Genomic DNA, 15,936 nt, shown 5'->3' on the forward strand with positions numbered 1-15,936 from the left:
GTGTTCATTTAGCGCCCGCCCTCTTAGCCTTTTACATAAGCCCTGCGCAATTTCCGGCATCTACACACAGTGAGCCTGCCTGGAAATGTAATTATTATTTTTCATATATCTTATAATTCATCATATATTCTGTCTTGAAAATTAATTATATTATATAATAAAATAGTTAAAACAAACAATAAATATATAAAAAAATATGATTTAATATAAGAAAATATAAGATACATCTTAGAACAGTACTATACCTTCCTCTTTCAACAATTAAACACACAAATCAAGAAAGAATGTCTTTATGTATCTTTAATAAACATCCAATACAGCAGTTATTAAAATATACCTCTCTCTATATAGCTAAAAACAACCCTGGCATAATCAAGGTCCATTCATTTTTACAGGCACTAAGTCTTGAGCTCTGTAAAGAGCATGTAAACCCTTGAAACATCAAATCCATAATGAGATATTGCAGAAGTGCTGGAAGCTTGAGGTGGAAGGCTCAAGATCATTTAAGATTCATTTTGAGTGTGGATTCTATTCTAATGCATAGTCGTTGTCTTCAGGCACCTTGGCTTAGCAGCAAGAGCAAAAACACATGTACACATACGAACCAGCAGTTAAATAATCAGCTCTAAAACAGCTTTAAAATGGAGGTCCATGATCTTTTATAAGATTTTACACTGTTCAGCTTTGATGCATCTGCTAAAGGACAGAGTTTAAATAAAAGAACTGCTCTACACTTCAGTCAAGTGTTCAGTGGTAAATTTGCATGTGACCGAGAGAACCTGAGGGGATCCGCCTCCTAAAGGAACACGGGCTGATCTAGGCCAGTCAGGAGACGGTAGGTTGATGTTGGCATTGTCTTCAGATGAATCTGTCACAAATTAAATAAAAATGTTTATTACTAATGGAAATTCACCCTATCTATTTTCTAAATGCAATTTATAGCTCTTATTGTGAAATATTCATCCAAGTAATCGTAACATCATAACTGGAACTTTTGGGTGAAACGTCTGGTGTCGTATACAGGGGCATCACTAGGCCCATTACCCTAAATTTCCATCCAGTCCACCCAAAATTTGTGATTAACTCTGTAATATGTACAATAATTTGTGAACGCCTCAGTCTCCTTTAAAGGGGGGTATCACACACAGTTTCTGCCAATCTCATGTTAATCTTCTGTACATAAAGAGTAACAATACATCCTTCATATCTCCGAGAAGTCTTTAGTTTTGTCATATTTATAAAAGATAGATACGCTAAATCGAGTCTTTCTGAAAAAAGCCGAGATCCTGGAGGCGTGTCTGCCGTCAGTGCTGTGGGCGGAGCTAAAGAGTCACGAGCGCGCGCAGCTTCTGCGTAGAGATCGCATGCTAGCTGCGAAATCATTATGAATAAAAAGGGAACAAAAATGTTTGTGTTGTTTACATTATATGCACTTGCGTGCCGATTGCCAACAAAACACAGACATCTGATGCAGCTTTACGCACCGCCTGCGATCTGCAAATCCAGAGCCGAACTGGGACTTGTTCACAACGTATCATCACTGAATTCAAACATACATGCACAACTCCGTTGCTGCCTTGGAAAAACAAACTTCATCCTCTGTTCCCTTAACGCTGGGTTCTTTGGGAAGCTGAAAAAGGTAATCTTTCCCTCACAACCAAAAACACACTCCTTTCGTGACAGGAGCTGTGTCTCATTTTGGAGGCCGCATACTTCATCAAGGATGTCATATTTAAGAAAAGTAACTGTAAAAAATTTGACTGATATTCATTGTGAGGTGTAAAATACTGTAATTTCTTTCTTGCGTTGCAATCTACTGGTTATTTTTCTTAAATGAGACTGCCTTGATGATGTATGCAGCCTTCAAAGGGTGCAGCCCCTGAATTGGGACACAGCCATTGTTGAAAAATCTCTCTGCTTCCGTATCCCGAACGAAACGCGTTGATGGGCGTGCTCTTGTTCTGGGTGATGCGTGTGTGCACGCTTATCAGGGAGAAGTGCCTTTACAAGGAATTCCGCACTCTTTTGACGTCATACAGGACACACTCGAAAAAAACTCTCCGAATCCTGTACCAAAACCGAAAGAAGTGGATTTGGCACAGAAATACTCTGTCATACGTCCAACTCGTGTTTTGAAACTTTGGCCAAGTTTAGCATGAGAATGCAACTCTTTAACAGTGTAAATAAGTCAGAATGCATAAAACTGCATTACACCCCCCCTTTAAAACTCATAAAAATGGCAGCAGGCTTTGGCTCCTCTCCATATTAGTCTGTTATTCAGCGTGTTCTTCAATCTGTAGCAGTGCAGCGTCAGAAGCAGAGATCAACGAGTGTGCATTTATTGATAGATTGTTATGATATCTGCATCTGTGCAGTTATAAACTGTCATAAATGCAGTCCACATAATACGATGCAGGAACAATACAATACAGTTTCCCATCCACTGTAAAATCTGGGCTTATTCATTTATTGTGTTGCTTTCATTTAAACAGCATGAGACTTTTGCTACTTTTGCTATAGTTCATACTTCAGTACAATAAAATTGCTCAAATCTGTCATAATATTCATTTTATAATAAATCCAAAAGCAAAACACGTAAAAAGAACTATAAAGGGAGAGGAAATGAGCTAATGAGCGGTCTTTCCCAGCCATCTACTGGTAATTTCATGTAATTTTCATGTTACAAGTGTTTTTGGCTACATTCAGACTCTCAGTCCAAACCCGATTTTTTTGTGCATATCCAATTGAAATCTGATCAGATTAAGCAAGTGTGAATGGCAAAAAAAAAAAGAAAAAAAAAAACGATTTTTATAAATCTGTTTCGAGCTACATTCATATGTGGTTTGAAATCGCATTTCTGGAAATCCGCTCTGAATGGATTTCACTTGGTTTATGTGACTGTCTCACAACACATAAAACATACACATCAGACGTTGTTATAGGAAACATGCTGAATATCACTGCAAGGTTGCGTTGTTGCAAAGTGCCCACACAGGCAGAAAATGACAATATAACGGAGACATGTTTTGAGACCGGCAGAGATGACAGCATGGAATAAAGTCACGCATACCACCTCCTACATTTCTGCTGCTGCCGCCACACAGGACACAGTAGTCAAGTGCAGCGGCTACACGGTCAAATTGCATATAAGACAACATCTTTATTGCAAACCCCTCCATGTTGCAGTTGTTGTTTTTGGCGTACACCTACCAATGTCACTGCCATTGAAACCAAGGCAGATATTGTAGGAAAATGAAAGTGCGGAAGGGACACACAAATCATGGATCTGAACAACTGCAATAAACAAAGTGGACAGTCAATCATTTTAGATCAGATTCCAGTACACAAATAATCGGATTTGGACTGACAGTGTGAATGTTGCCTTTTCCACCAGGTGAAATCCTCCACTAAACCATGGCACATATTCCATGTTATCTCCATGAATGAAAATTGGATGTACGTCACAACCATTTAATTGCAATTTTTAATTGTGTTCATATATATATATATTTTGGACTGTACTGATATATATATATATATATATATATATATATATATATATATATATATATATATATATATATATATACAGTACAGTCCAAAAGTTTGGAACCACTAAGATTTTTAATGTTTTTAAAAGAAGTTTCGTCTGCTCACCAAGGCTACATTTATTTAATTAAAAATACAGTAAAAAACAGTAATATTGTGAAATATTATTACAATTTAAAATAACTGTTTTCTATTTGAATATATTTGACAAAGTAATTTATTCCTGTGATGCAAAGCTGAATTTTCAGCATCATTACTCCAGTCTTCAGTGTCACATGATCCTTCAGAAATCATTCTAATATGCTGATCTGCTGCTCAAGAAACATTTAATGTGTACAATTGTACAAAATATTTGTGTACAATATTTTTTTTCAGGATTATTTGACGAATAGAAAGTTCAAAAGAACAGTGTTTATCTGAAATCTAATCTTTTGTAACATTATAAATGTCTTTACTGCCACTTTTGATTGATTTAATGCATCCTTGCTGAATAAAAGTATTCATTTCTTTAATTTCTTTTCAAAAAAATAAAAATAAAAATTCTTACTGACCCCAAACTTTTGAACGGTAGTGTATAATGCTACAGAAAGCTTTGTATTTCAGATAAATGCTGTTCTTTTGAACTTTCTATTCATCAAGGAATCCTGAAAAAAAAGTACACAACTGTTTTCAACATTGAAAATAATCATAAATGTTTATTGAGCAGCAAATCAGCATATTAGAATGATTTCTGAAGGATCATGTGACACTGAAGACTGGAGTAACGATGCTGAACAATTCAGCTTTGCATCACAGGAATAAATTACTTTGTCAAATATATTTAAATAGTACACAGTTATTTTAAATTGTAATAATATTTCACAATATTACTGTTTTTCACTGTATTTTTAATTAAATAAATGTAGCCTTGGTGAGCAGACGAAACTTCTTTTAAAAACATTAAAAATCTTAGTGGTTCCAAACTTTTGGACTGTACTGATATATATATATATATATATATATATATATAAACTCTAAATATGTATTTTATTAAAAAAAATTAATTATAAAATTTATTACAGAATTTAATAACCAGAAAAAAGCAATACCAGTGAACATTTTTGATTTTGGTTTTTGAAACATCCATATTTGTTATGAAATTCAATTTAAGACAGACGTTTTAGGAATGTCTTGAAATCTGAATGATCATATCCCGATTTCAAGAAGTTTTTTAATCATTCTTGTTATAGTATAAATTATGCAATATTGTTTAAAGTGAAATACCTCTCCTACAGCACTGGACAGGATCTGGATGATCTTCTCGTGAGGTGTAGCAACGACACTCTGTCCATTGATCTCAATGATACGATGACCGACTCGAATGCCGCCCCGCTCAGCTATTCCACCCCGCATTAAACTGCAAATCTATTGCAGAAGTCATGTTAACAGAAACAGAATGTCATATACTCAATACAGCTTCACCAACATAGTGTGGTAAACAGTTTCTTACAATCCCGTCCTCCACGCTGAAGCCCAGCTGATACTTGGGGTCTGGACGCTTAATGATCGCCATGGTGACAGGTGGACAGTGAACGATGCTGAGCTTTATCATCGACAGGTTCTTTAAATCCTGGTGAAAACAAAAAAAATCAACATTTTGGCACGAGATGCAGAGTTTTAATTGTTGTGGAATGCTTAAAGGATTAGTCCACTTTTAAATAAACTTTTCCTGATAATTTACTCACCCCCATGTCATCCAAGATGTTCATGTCTTTCTTTCTTCAGTCGAAAAGAAATGAAGGTTTTTGATGAAAACATTCCAGGATTATTCTCCTTATAGTGGACTTCAATGGCCTCCAAACGGTTGAAGGTCAGAATGTCAGTTTCAGTTGCAGCTTCAAAGAGCTTTAAACAATACCAGATGAGGAAATAAGGGTCTTATCTAACGAAACGATCGGTCATTTTCGAAAAAATACAACTGTATATGCTTTATAAAAAACAAAATATCACGGAAACCGGAAGTACGTTCAAGGCATTCTTCAAAACGCTTATGCTGTATGTCCTACAACCTTCCCTTTTCTACTTACAAATAAACAAAACTGTTTGTTCCATAAGTAGAATTCCTCGTCTGGTATCATTTAAAGCTCTTTGAAGCTGCACTGAAACTGTAATTTTGACCTTCAACCATTTGGAGGCCATTGAAGTCCACTATAAGGAGAATAATCCTGGAATGTTTTCATCAAAAACCTTCAATTTCTTTTCAGCTGAAGAAAGAAAGACATAAACATCTTGGATGACATGGGGGTGAGTATATTATCAGGAAAAGATTTATTTAAAAGTGGACCAATCCTTTAATTTCTGGTTGGTCTTACTCGTATGATACTTTGGCAGGTGGCGATGGGAAGGCCCACCAGACTGGTGCCATTAATAGACATGATGCGATCTCCGATGCTCAGCTCGCCGGAACGTTCCGCAGGGCCGCCGTGCAGCAGGTTGGCTACCACCACTGTCGGCAAGATAGAGCCCCAGCCAGACTCCACAATCGCAACGCCTAATATCTCTCCTGCCTTTTTTGTTATGCACACCTAAAAATAAAAACAGAATGTTTTTTATTATTATTATTCATGCTATCTAGCTAGGGCTAGGCAATATGACCAAAATCTTATATTAAGATATGATATATACAGTACTGTGCAAAAGTCTTAGGCACGTCAGTATTTTCACCCCCGAAAAAAAGGTTTTAAGCCAGTTATTTATATCTTTTGCTGTAGTGTGTCAATAGGAAATATCTGTTCACATTGCCAAACATTCATTTTGCCATTAATTGTAATAATCCAGTGAGATTTTTGAATACACAATAAGACTGATAACAGCCGGTGCTCCACATGGAGATCAGAGCTCACCATCATCAAATCCGTCTGTGATTACATGAAGAAACAGATGAAACTGAGACAAACTAAATCCAGTAGAACTGTGGCCGTGTCTCCAAGATGCTTGAAGAAACCTGCCTGCAAAGATACAGTACTGTGAAGAGTTTTAGGCACTTGTGTAAAAATGCTGTAAAGTGAGGATGTTTTTAAAAAATACTGTTATAAATAGATATTATTTATCAATTAACTTATATTAACTAAATCAAAACAATATTTTGTGTGACCACCCTTTGGATTTAAAACAGCTCTTGTCCAGGTATACTTGGGCATCATTTTTCAGGTAGCTTTGGAGGCAGGTTTCTTAAAATCTCTTGGAGACACGGCCACAGTTCTCCTGGATTTAGTTTGTCTCAGTTTCATCTGTTTCTTCATGTAATCACAGACGGATTCGATGATGGTGAGATCAGATCACTGTGTGGAGCACCGGCTGTTATCAGTCTTATTGTGTATTCAAAAATCTCACTGGATTATTACAATTAATGGCAAAATGAATGTTTGGAAATGTGAACGGATATTTCCTATTGACACACTACAGCAAAAGATATAAATAACTGGCTTAAAACCTTTTTTGGGGGGTGAAAATACTGACGTGCCTAAGACTTTTGCACAGTACTGTATATCCTGATATAGTTATTTTTGTTTTTAATAAGTTTTTTTAAATGTAATTTCATAATTTGTCACCAATTTCAATATATAAAAAACCCTAATACCAGCCTAACTAACATAAGTAAAACAAAACAAAAAAATTACTCCCAGTCTTTTACAAGGATACTAACAAATATGGGCATTTTGAAACCTAAGTGTGGAAATTGGACCGTTCAAGAACAATAAGGCGGCAAAAAGAACTCTGTTCAGTACTCATGCGCTGCGTGAGCAGCGGCTTTATGTGTGCGCATTTTGATGTGCATCCTCAGAAATGTCTCTCAGGCAGTAGGAGTGGGCGATATATACCGGTAGACTCGATCAACCGGTAGAAATTTGTCAACTGGTTACGCTCGCGTGACATTGCTGTGCTGCGCGGTCACGAAAGCTTATCGTTTGCATGTGCATTGTGGTTTAAAAACAAGTGGTTTTAAACCGTTGAAGTACAATTAGCAGCGTAAGACTCATTTCAGCATATGTGCGCGCTCTCTCTGAGAGACTGTTAGCGCTGTCTGAGAGATGCGCAACATGAAGCCGCTGCTCATAGAGCACGTGAGGACTGAACTGAGTGCTTTTTGCCACCTAATTGGGCTTGAATGGTTAAATACACATATGTATGTGTCAAAGTGACCATGTATTTGCAAGTAAACAGCCATTAATATTTTAAATGAAGGTACGGTTGAAAGACAAGGCTTGAGTTAATGGATCGGTGCAGTTGGTCTTAAAGGGACAGCATCTAAATTTACCTGCATTAATAATGCTAATCAAACAACAAAAAAGAGAAAATCTCTCACTGCTTGCTTTTGTAACTTTAATAAGAATAAATGTATATTTAATTTACACAGTAAAGACTATGCATTGTTTTTTTATATACCTTTGATAACTTTAGATATTTTATTTCTAGTGCTTGAAGTTTTTCAGGTAGGTCTATTTCAATTGTGTCTTTGTTCTATTGTAGTTTGTTTTCTTTGCTCTTTCTTTATCACTGTTTACTTGTTTTCAGTAAGCTTGAGAGTTTTTTAGGCTAGTATTTGTTTATTTAAATGATATTGAAAATGGTGATAAGAATTATGAAATTATGAAAAATGTTGATATCATAAAAACCTTATTTAAAGCAAAAATAACTATATTGTGATATATATCGTTATCGTGATATAAAATTACTTATATTGTGATATAAGATTTTGGTCATATCGCCCACCCCATCAGGCACCATGTGCATATCTTTCACTGCTTACAGCACTTGAATGGTTCAAAATCACACTTCTTTAAACTGCAAGGCAAAAATTAAAAATGCATTCAAATAACAAGCTTTTGTGCAATGTTACGTGAGCATAACCACGATAGAGACTGTAATCCAAAATCTATACCATTTGACAAATTTCTACCGGTTTATAGTGTCCACCGGTATATCACCCTTCCACTATATCTTGCCATATTAAAGAGAAAAAAAAAAGAGAATAAGTGTTCAAAGCAATCTTTCAGCAAAGATCCACAATGAAGGGAAGACATCCTCACCTCTCTGATGTTTTCAGAGCGAGAAAAGTGAACCAGGTCTCCGTTATAAAGTTCCTGAGTGCCGAGGTAATCGCTGTACTCGCCTGGCCTCAAATCACTAGCTTTAATTCCGTTAGTGTAGAGAAACTGCTGGTATGCAACACCAAAAGCCTGACCAATGGCCTGTGCAATGATCTGAGCCTAAAGAAGACACACATAAGGAGTAAGGAATTATGAAAGTTAGATCAAATTAAAATCTCAAAAGACATCTTTATGCATAAATGAATAATAAAAACCCAATAATAATGACAATGGAACATTTTTAACATTTTTACTCTATGTGCTGGTGGACATTACACAAAAATATGTGCAATATTTGAGAGTGACTTCCAACTTGTGCAATCAAGCCTCTGCAAATGAATCAAAATGCACCAGCACATTGCACAGTGTGAACTCTCCTTCACACTTTTCATGTTTATTGCCTTTTTAAGATAAATCGCTTATTGTATTCCTAAACTGTAAGTTGCTTTGGACAAAAGAAGTGTTTGCTAATTGAATGCTTGTAAATGTAAATATTTGACTCACATCCTCTGAAGAAAAGACGTGGCAGATCATCCAGCACTTCTTTGGTGGTGATGCAGAGCTAGCCGCTGAGTCCGCTGATTTGCGATTGGCTGGCTTCCTGCGGGCCATCAAAACTACAATGTTCCCAATATCTGCGATGTAAGAAATCATCTGCAGAGCATGGTCCATCATGGCCTCCTGAAAGCATGAGAGAAATCAGAAAAGACAGCACTCACAGAACATAAGATGGACTGTCAGGTATGTTTTTTGTCTAACCTGTGTGTCAGCACTCAGTACTTTGATTCTCTGTGTGGAAATGAACAGATCCACCTCTGTCATAGGCTTGAGACTCTCCTTCAGGTGCCTAGATATTATACAAATGCACATATATGACACAATCTGCTGTTATATTAGCCATGTTAATACTATCAAACTAGATTTTTAGAATTTCTGAAGAAAGCCTGAGTATAGCGGTTGCCTGTGTAAAACCACAATGAAAGGGTGTTGTGGGTGGTTCCTTGCTGGTCCAAGTACAACTGCCACTAATATTTTTAATAGGTTGAAAATTAAAAAACAATCAGTAATGTTTTGCAATGTATTGTATGTCATCATTTTCCAGCAAAAGTGTTTACGTTTTTACTGCTGTCTTGAAGTTCCTAATTATGATAACTGTATAATTTTCAGCTATTATTGCAAAAAATATTTTTTAAAGAAAACTTTCCTGAAAAGCATTTGTTGAAAAAACTTAAACTTTATAATATTTAAACATGATTGTAAGACAAATATTAAATAATAGATGCAAAATGATGCTTTTAAAATTAGACATTAGTAAATGAATAAATTAATAATTAAATCCGGTTAGTGAGGTCTGAACGCGCTCTGACAACGGAAGTGATCTCTCGCACTCATTGAAGCAAAGCACGAGAAGATCACTTCCATCATCAGAGCGCATTTTCTGACCTCACTAACCGGATGTGCAGGGCAGTTGGACATAGTGGCGTATTAGAGGTAAAAAATTATATAAATACTGTTCGGTTTCTCGCACAAACCGATCGTTTCTTGTCTTAGGACATCAATGTGTCGTCACGAGCCGCAGGGTTTAATTTGGATTTGTCTGTCGTGTTTTTTTGACTCTTATAGATGGTGTTCCCATTGACATGCATTATAAGACTGACAGACGGCAACGGTTGGAGTTAAAAATCATCAATTTGTGTTCTAACTGAAGAAACAAAGTCACCTACATCTTGGATGCCCTTGGGGGTAAGCAGATAAACATCAAATTTTCATTTTTGGGTGAACTATCCCTTTTTTTTTTTTTAAATAAATAATATTTTTCAACCTTGATACGATCCATAGCTTCCTGTGCCTGGGCCATCCGGGCGTTGGTGGAGGGATTTTTCTCAGACTGTAATTGTGTAGATCCAAGATATTTAGCTCCAAAGATCACCCCATCCAGGAGGTCTTCAGGGTCACATGGTCCAGGCACTTAGAACAACAACAAAGTGGCATTATTTACCATGTACATGTACATCATAATAAAGCACAAATATATTCGCTGTTGGCCAGAGGAGAACTGGCCCCCTGACTGAGCCTGGTTTCTCCCAAGGTTTTTTTCTCCATTTTAACACTTATTTGCCACCTGATGTCAGCTGTTGGAGTTTGGGTTCCTTGCTGCTGTCGCCTTTGGCTTGCTTAGTTGGGGACACTTGACATTTGATATTCAACAGTGTTTGGATCTGCCTGCATTGACAGCCATTGTATGTGAACTGAACTGAGCTGGATGATGACATCACTGTTTACTCCAGTGCTGATCTTAGATAAATTAACTAAATTAATAACTATTGTTTCTTACATCGGAATGAATCAATACTGAATTTACTTAAGACGGACATTGACACCATTTTCTTTAAGAGCTGCTGTGCAGCCAAAACTATATACCAGTTAATAATGCAAAGCTGCTTTGACACAATCTGCATTGTTAAAAGCGCTACATAAATAAAGGTGACTTGACTTGACATGTACATCACAAGAGCTATGAAAATAAATACAACTGGTAAATACTTTATATTGAGTTTCATACCATTCTTATAAGCCGGCTGTGTCTCAGCTTCCTGTTAAAAGATAAAAGAAAATCAAATAAGTGTCTAAACTGATGAATCCATTGCTGTGTTCCATTCAACTAAAAAAGTCAGAATTTTGTTAAAGTGCATTAAAAATGCCACCAAAAGCTCAATTTCCAAATTATATGGAAATCCACAACTCCAACTTCACTGGTGTATGATGTCATACATGACACTGAAGTTCTTAGATTACGTGATGATAAAATCTGATCAGATTAAAAGTGCCTTAACATATGGAAACCCATTTATAAAATAAAAAAAGGTATTTGGACTTTTTTATCATTCAATTTTGACTACTGCTTGCAATGCTGAGTTTATGTAAACATTTTAACATATTGTAATTCATACTTTTTTCTCAGAATTGCGAGTTGATACACAATTTGGACTCTGAGGTTTATATCTCACAGTTTTGAGTTAACATCTTTTTTTTTTTTTCCAAAATGTACAAAACATTTCTTAAACAAAATATGCTACTTCTTAATACAGAAAGATCCTTTAGTCTATGAAAACAGGTGACCCTTAAAACGGTTAATTCATCCTCACAGCGGTTACTCACCCTCATGTCGCTCCACACCCGTAACACCTTCATTCATCTTCCGAACACAAATGAAGATATTTTTTGATGAAATCCGAGAGCTCTATGACTCATCCATAGACAGAAATTTAACCACTACTTTCACGGTCCAGAAACGTAAAATAGTCATGTGACGGCAGTGGTTCAACCTTAATTTTATGAAGTGACTAAAATACTTTTGTGCGCAAAAACAAAACAAAAATAACGACTTTATTCAACAATACCTTCTCTTCTTTGTCATTCTCAAGTCGTTATTTTTGTTTTGTTTTTGCGTCTCCCGTTCTGACGTAGAACAGGCGACTAATCATTGGCCGACACTGTTCACATAATCAGCACAACGCATGCGTGTGATGCTGACGCAGGAGCCGGCAAATAATGAGTCGACGTGAAAAGCGCTGGATGTAAACAGGTGTAGGAGAATGACAAAGAAGAGAAGATATAGTTGAATAAATTCGTTATTTTTGCTTTTGCGCACAAAAAGTATTCTCATCACTTCATAACATTAAAGTTGAACCACTGTAGTCACATGAACAGTTTTCAATATGTCTTTAGCAGCTTTCAAAGAGCTCTAAGATTTCATCAAAAAATATCTTCATTTGTGTTTCGAAGATGAACGAAGGTCTTACGGGTGTAGAACTACATGAGGGTGAGTAATTAATGACAGAAATTTCACTTTTGGATGAACTAACCCTTTAAAATATACATAATTCAAAGAAAAAAAATCTGAATTTTGAGAAAACTTCAAGAAATAAAGTGTGCTATAAACAAGCAATGCTGAGAAAAAAGTTTGAATTATGAGATTTTATTCATTTAAAATAGCGAAGAAACTGAATTGCTATAAAATATATAAATAAAGTCAGAATAATCTTTATTTTTTATTCTATGGCAGAAATGGACTTCCATAGAAACAGCCATGTAAATTGCTTTAAATGAGCTTTTCTGTCAAGCAACGGAACACCTTTATGGTCAAAAGTCTGAGATTTTAAAGTAGGAATACCCACATCTGCCTTAAAATGTAACAGCCTATCTAACTGCAATTAAAGACTCACCAGATCAGTATTTGGGGAGACAGACTGATCCACGGTCAGGCCTTCAGACGCTGTCCACTGATCCTCCTCTGTGATTCCTGAGACCAACAGCTCATCCTGCAGGTGTCTGTGCCAAGCATCCTCGCTGTGAGATATGGGAATCATCTCATCTGCATCACTGCTCTGCCTTCTGAGACCTGACTGATGTTCAGGGGTCACCAGGGGTGTGTGAACGAACAGAGGCCCAGTTCTGTGTTCCTCTGGCTCTGGGTCCTCTAACAGCTGCAGCAGATCTTTCTGATACTCATGTGAAAAGAGCAAAGCTTCAGGGATGTTCCTGTCTGCTGCACATGCTGATTGGACACTAAACTCAAGCCCTTGGGAGGAAGCAGCGCCCTCCGCTGAATTATGCAGAGTGCCCTGATTGGCTGAGTCATCAGGCGTGCAGTGGGAGGGATTATCAAAAGGAGTTGATGGATGAAAAAGATGCAGTTGAGTGAGAAGAGTTTGAATGTGTGAATGGTCAATATCGTGTTTCGTACTTTCTTCTTCGTGTTTCCATTTCCTCATATCTTGATTCTGCAATTTTCTAACTCTATCTTCTGTGTAATTCTCTTTTCTTTCTCGTTGCTCATCCTGATTTTGAAAAACACTACTTTCAGGCTTGTTCTCACACATTTCTTGAGACAAAAGCCCTTCAGTTTTCTCAGAAGCGTCGCTGGAGTCTTGAGCTCCGTAATCACTTACTGCAGACATTGTATCCTCATTCAACTCTGTGTTGAAATATCCAGGAGCCTCAAAATCTCCCACCGAACAGCTTTCAAGTTCTACAACCAAACCGGCCTCACTGGAGGAGTCGGACCTCCAGTCTAGTGGTGGGGGCTCGATTGGGTTATAGGAATCCAGATCCTCCAACTCGGGTGTCTGTATATTTTCACTGTTCATATTTGAGGATTCAGGAGGGTTAGTTGAGTAATCCGAGCCATCGGGAGCCCAATGTGCATCCTGGGCTGAAGCTTCGGTTTGAGAGTTGGAGGAATCATAAGAAGCAAGTTGGGAACTCGGCTCCATCTCCAAACTTCCATTGTAGAGAAAATCATCTGCCATTGCTACTACTAGTAATTCTTTGCATTAGTAAAGTAATAACCCTTAAAAATCTTTCATTTTTCCAGAAGAGCCTTGATCCATGTAAAGCAACCTAGATAACAGATTAATAAAGTGCAAGATTAAAACAACTAGTGACTTTAAAACATACCCAAACATACATCAAATCAATTTTCCACATTTTATAACAATAGTTAAGTCATCAAAAGCATGAAAAAAAGGCAAATACAAGTATAGAGGTATTCTACAGTTGCAAGAGAGAGTATGTGAATCACTTGCAGAATCTGTGAAAATGTTAATAATTTTAACAAAATAAGGGAGAAAATACAAAATGCATGTTATTTTTTATTTAGCACTGTCCTGAGTAAGATATTTTACATAAAAGATGTTTACACATAAGACAAAACAATAGCTGAATTTATTAAAATAACCCCATTCATAAGTATGTGAACCATTGATTCTTAATACTGTGTGTGGTTACCTGATGATCCACGACTGTTTTTGTGTTTTGTGATGGTTGTTCATGAGTCTCCTTGTTTGTCCTGAGCAGTTAAACTGAGCTCTGTTCTTCAGAAAAAAATCCTCCAGCTCCTGCAGATTCATCAGTTTTCAAGTAATTTTGCATATTTGAACCCTTTCCAGCAGTGACTGAATGATTTTGAGATCCATCTTTTCACACTGAGGACAACTGAGGGACTCAAACACAACTATTAAAAAAGGTTCAAACATTCACTGATGCTCCAGAAGAAAACACGATGCATTAAGAACCGGGGGGTGAAAACTTTTGGAATTTGAAGATCAAGGTAAATTGTATTTAATTTGTCTCCCGGGAAACATGCAAGTATCTTCTGTTGCTTCTGAAGTGCAATACTAAATGAAAAAAATAGATATTTAAACAAAATAAGACAAATTTGGACATCTTAATCTTGTTCAAAAGTTTTCAGGGTTTAGTTGAGTTTGAGTCCCTCAGTTGTCCTCAGTGTGAAAAGACGGTTCTCAAAATGATACAGTCACTGCTGGAAAGGGATCAAATATGCAAAAAATGCTGGAAAACTGATGAATCTGCAGGACCTGGAGGATTTTTCTGAAGAACAGAGCTCAGTTTAACTGCTCAGGACAAACAAGAGACTCATGAACAACCATCACACAACAAAAAAAACAGGTGTGGATCATCCAGGTAACCACACACAGTATTGAGAATCAATGGTTCACATACTTATGAATGGGGATATTTTAATAAATTCAGCTATTTTTTTGTCTTATGGATTATATGTAAACATATTTTATGTAAAATATATTACTCAGGACAGTACTAAATAAAAAATAACATGCATTTTGTATGATCTCTTATTTTGTTGTTAAAATTATTAACATTTTCACAGATTCTGCAAGTGGTTTTCTTGCAACTGTATAGTGCCCATCAAAACATCAAGGTAATCACTGTACTATTGTACAATCGCAGTACTTTTTGGTAAGGTAACTTAAATCACAGCGTAGTCTACAAAGATAAAATGCATTGTGTAATGACATAAGACAACACACGCACACCAGCTGGGTTGCCTTTGTGTACGTGGATAGTTCAAAGTGCATGACACTATTTATACAAAGCACGTAAATCTGATTTCTGATTATCTATCTGTAAATTAGCATTAGTGTTATTATATATAGCGGCTTACCTTTCATCTAGATCCCCAACAATAGTCAATAAACATCACGCAAATCCTGTCCAGTCGCTTAAATGGCTGGAGCTTGGAGCCGGTCAAAAGAAGGTCGTGTTTCAGTAAGACATCCCTACAAACTGACAGTATTCATTTTGTATAGACGGAGAACTTTTACTGGGTTTACACTGTTAATGCAGCTCCACAAAAAAACTTAAGCGTAGTTGAGGACATCTCCACTGCGCATGCGCACCCGAACAAGACATGACTAATCTATCGTATCATCAAACG

General features: G+C 36.6%; 1 protein-coding gene across 1 annotated transcript; it reads right to left on the minus strand.

The window, feature by feature from the left end:
• Positions 1 to 285: 285 nt before the first annotated feature.
• Positions 286 to 15,908, minus strand: si:ch73-40i7.5 (amyloid-beta A4 precursor protein-binding family A member 3). Its single transcript, XM_048173057.1, is given in 12 exon segments — positions 286 to 868; positions 4,813 to 4,953; positions 5,039 to 5,158; positions 5,901 to 6,113; positions 8,619 to 8,798; positions 9,183 to 9,359; positions 9,438 to 9,500; positions 9,502 to 9,525; positions 10,501 to 10,646; positions 11,242 to 11,272; positions 12,905 to 14,081; positions 15,664 to 15,908. Coding segments are annotated over 11 exon segments (2,253 nt in total). The 5' UTR covers positions 13,991 to 14,081; positions 15,664 to 15,908; the 3' UTR covers positions 286 to 796.
• Positions 15,909 to 15,936: the final 28 nt, after the last annotated feature.

This window comes from Megalobrama amblycephala, linkage group LG21, assembly GCF_018812025.1.
Source record: "Megalobrama amblycephala isolate DHTTF-2021 linkage group LG21, ASM1881202v1, whole genome shotgun sequence".
NCBI classification, from domain to species: Eukaryota; Metazoa; Chordata; class Actinopteri; order Cypriniformes; family Xenocyprididae; genus Megalobrama; species Megalobrama amblycephala.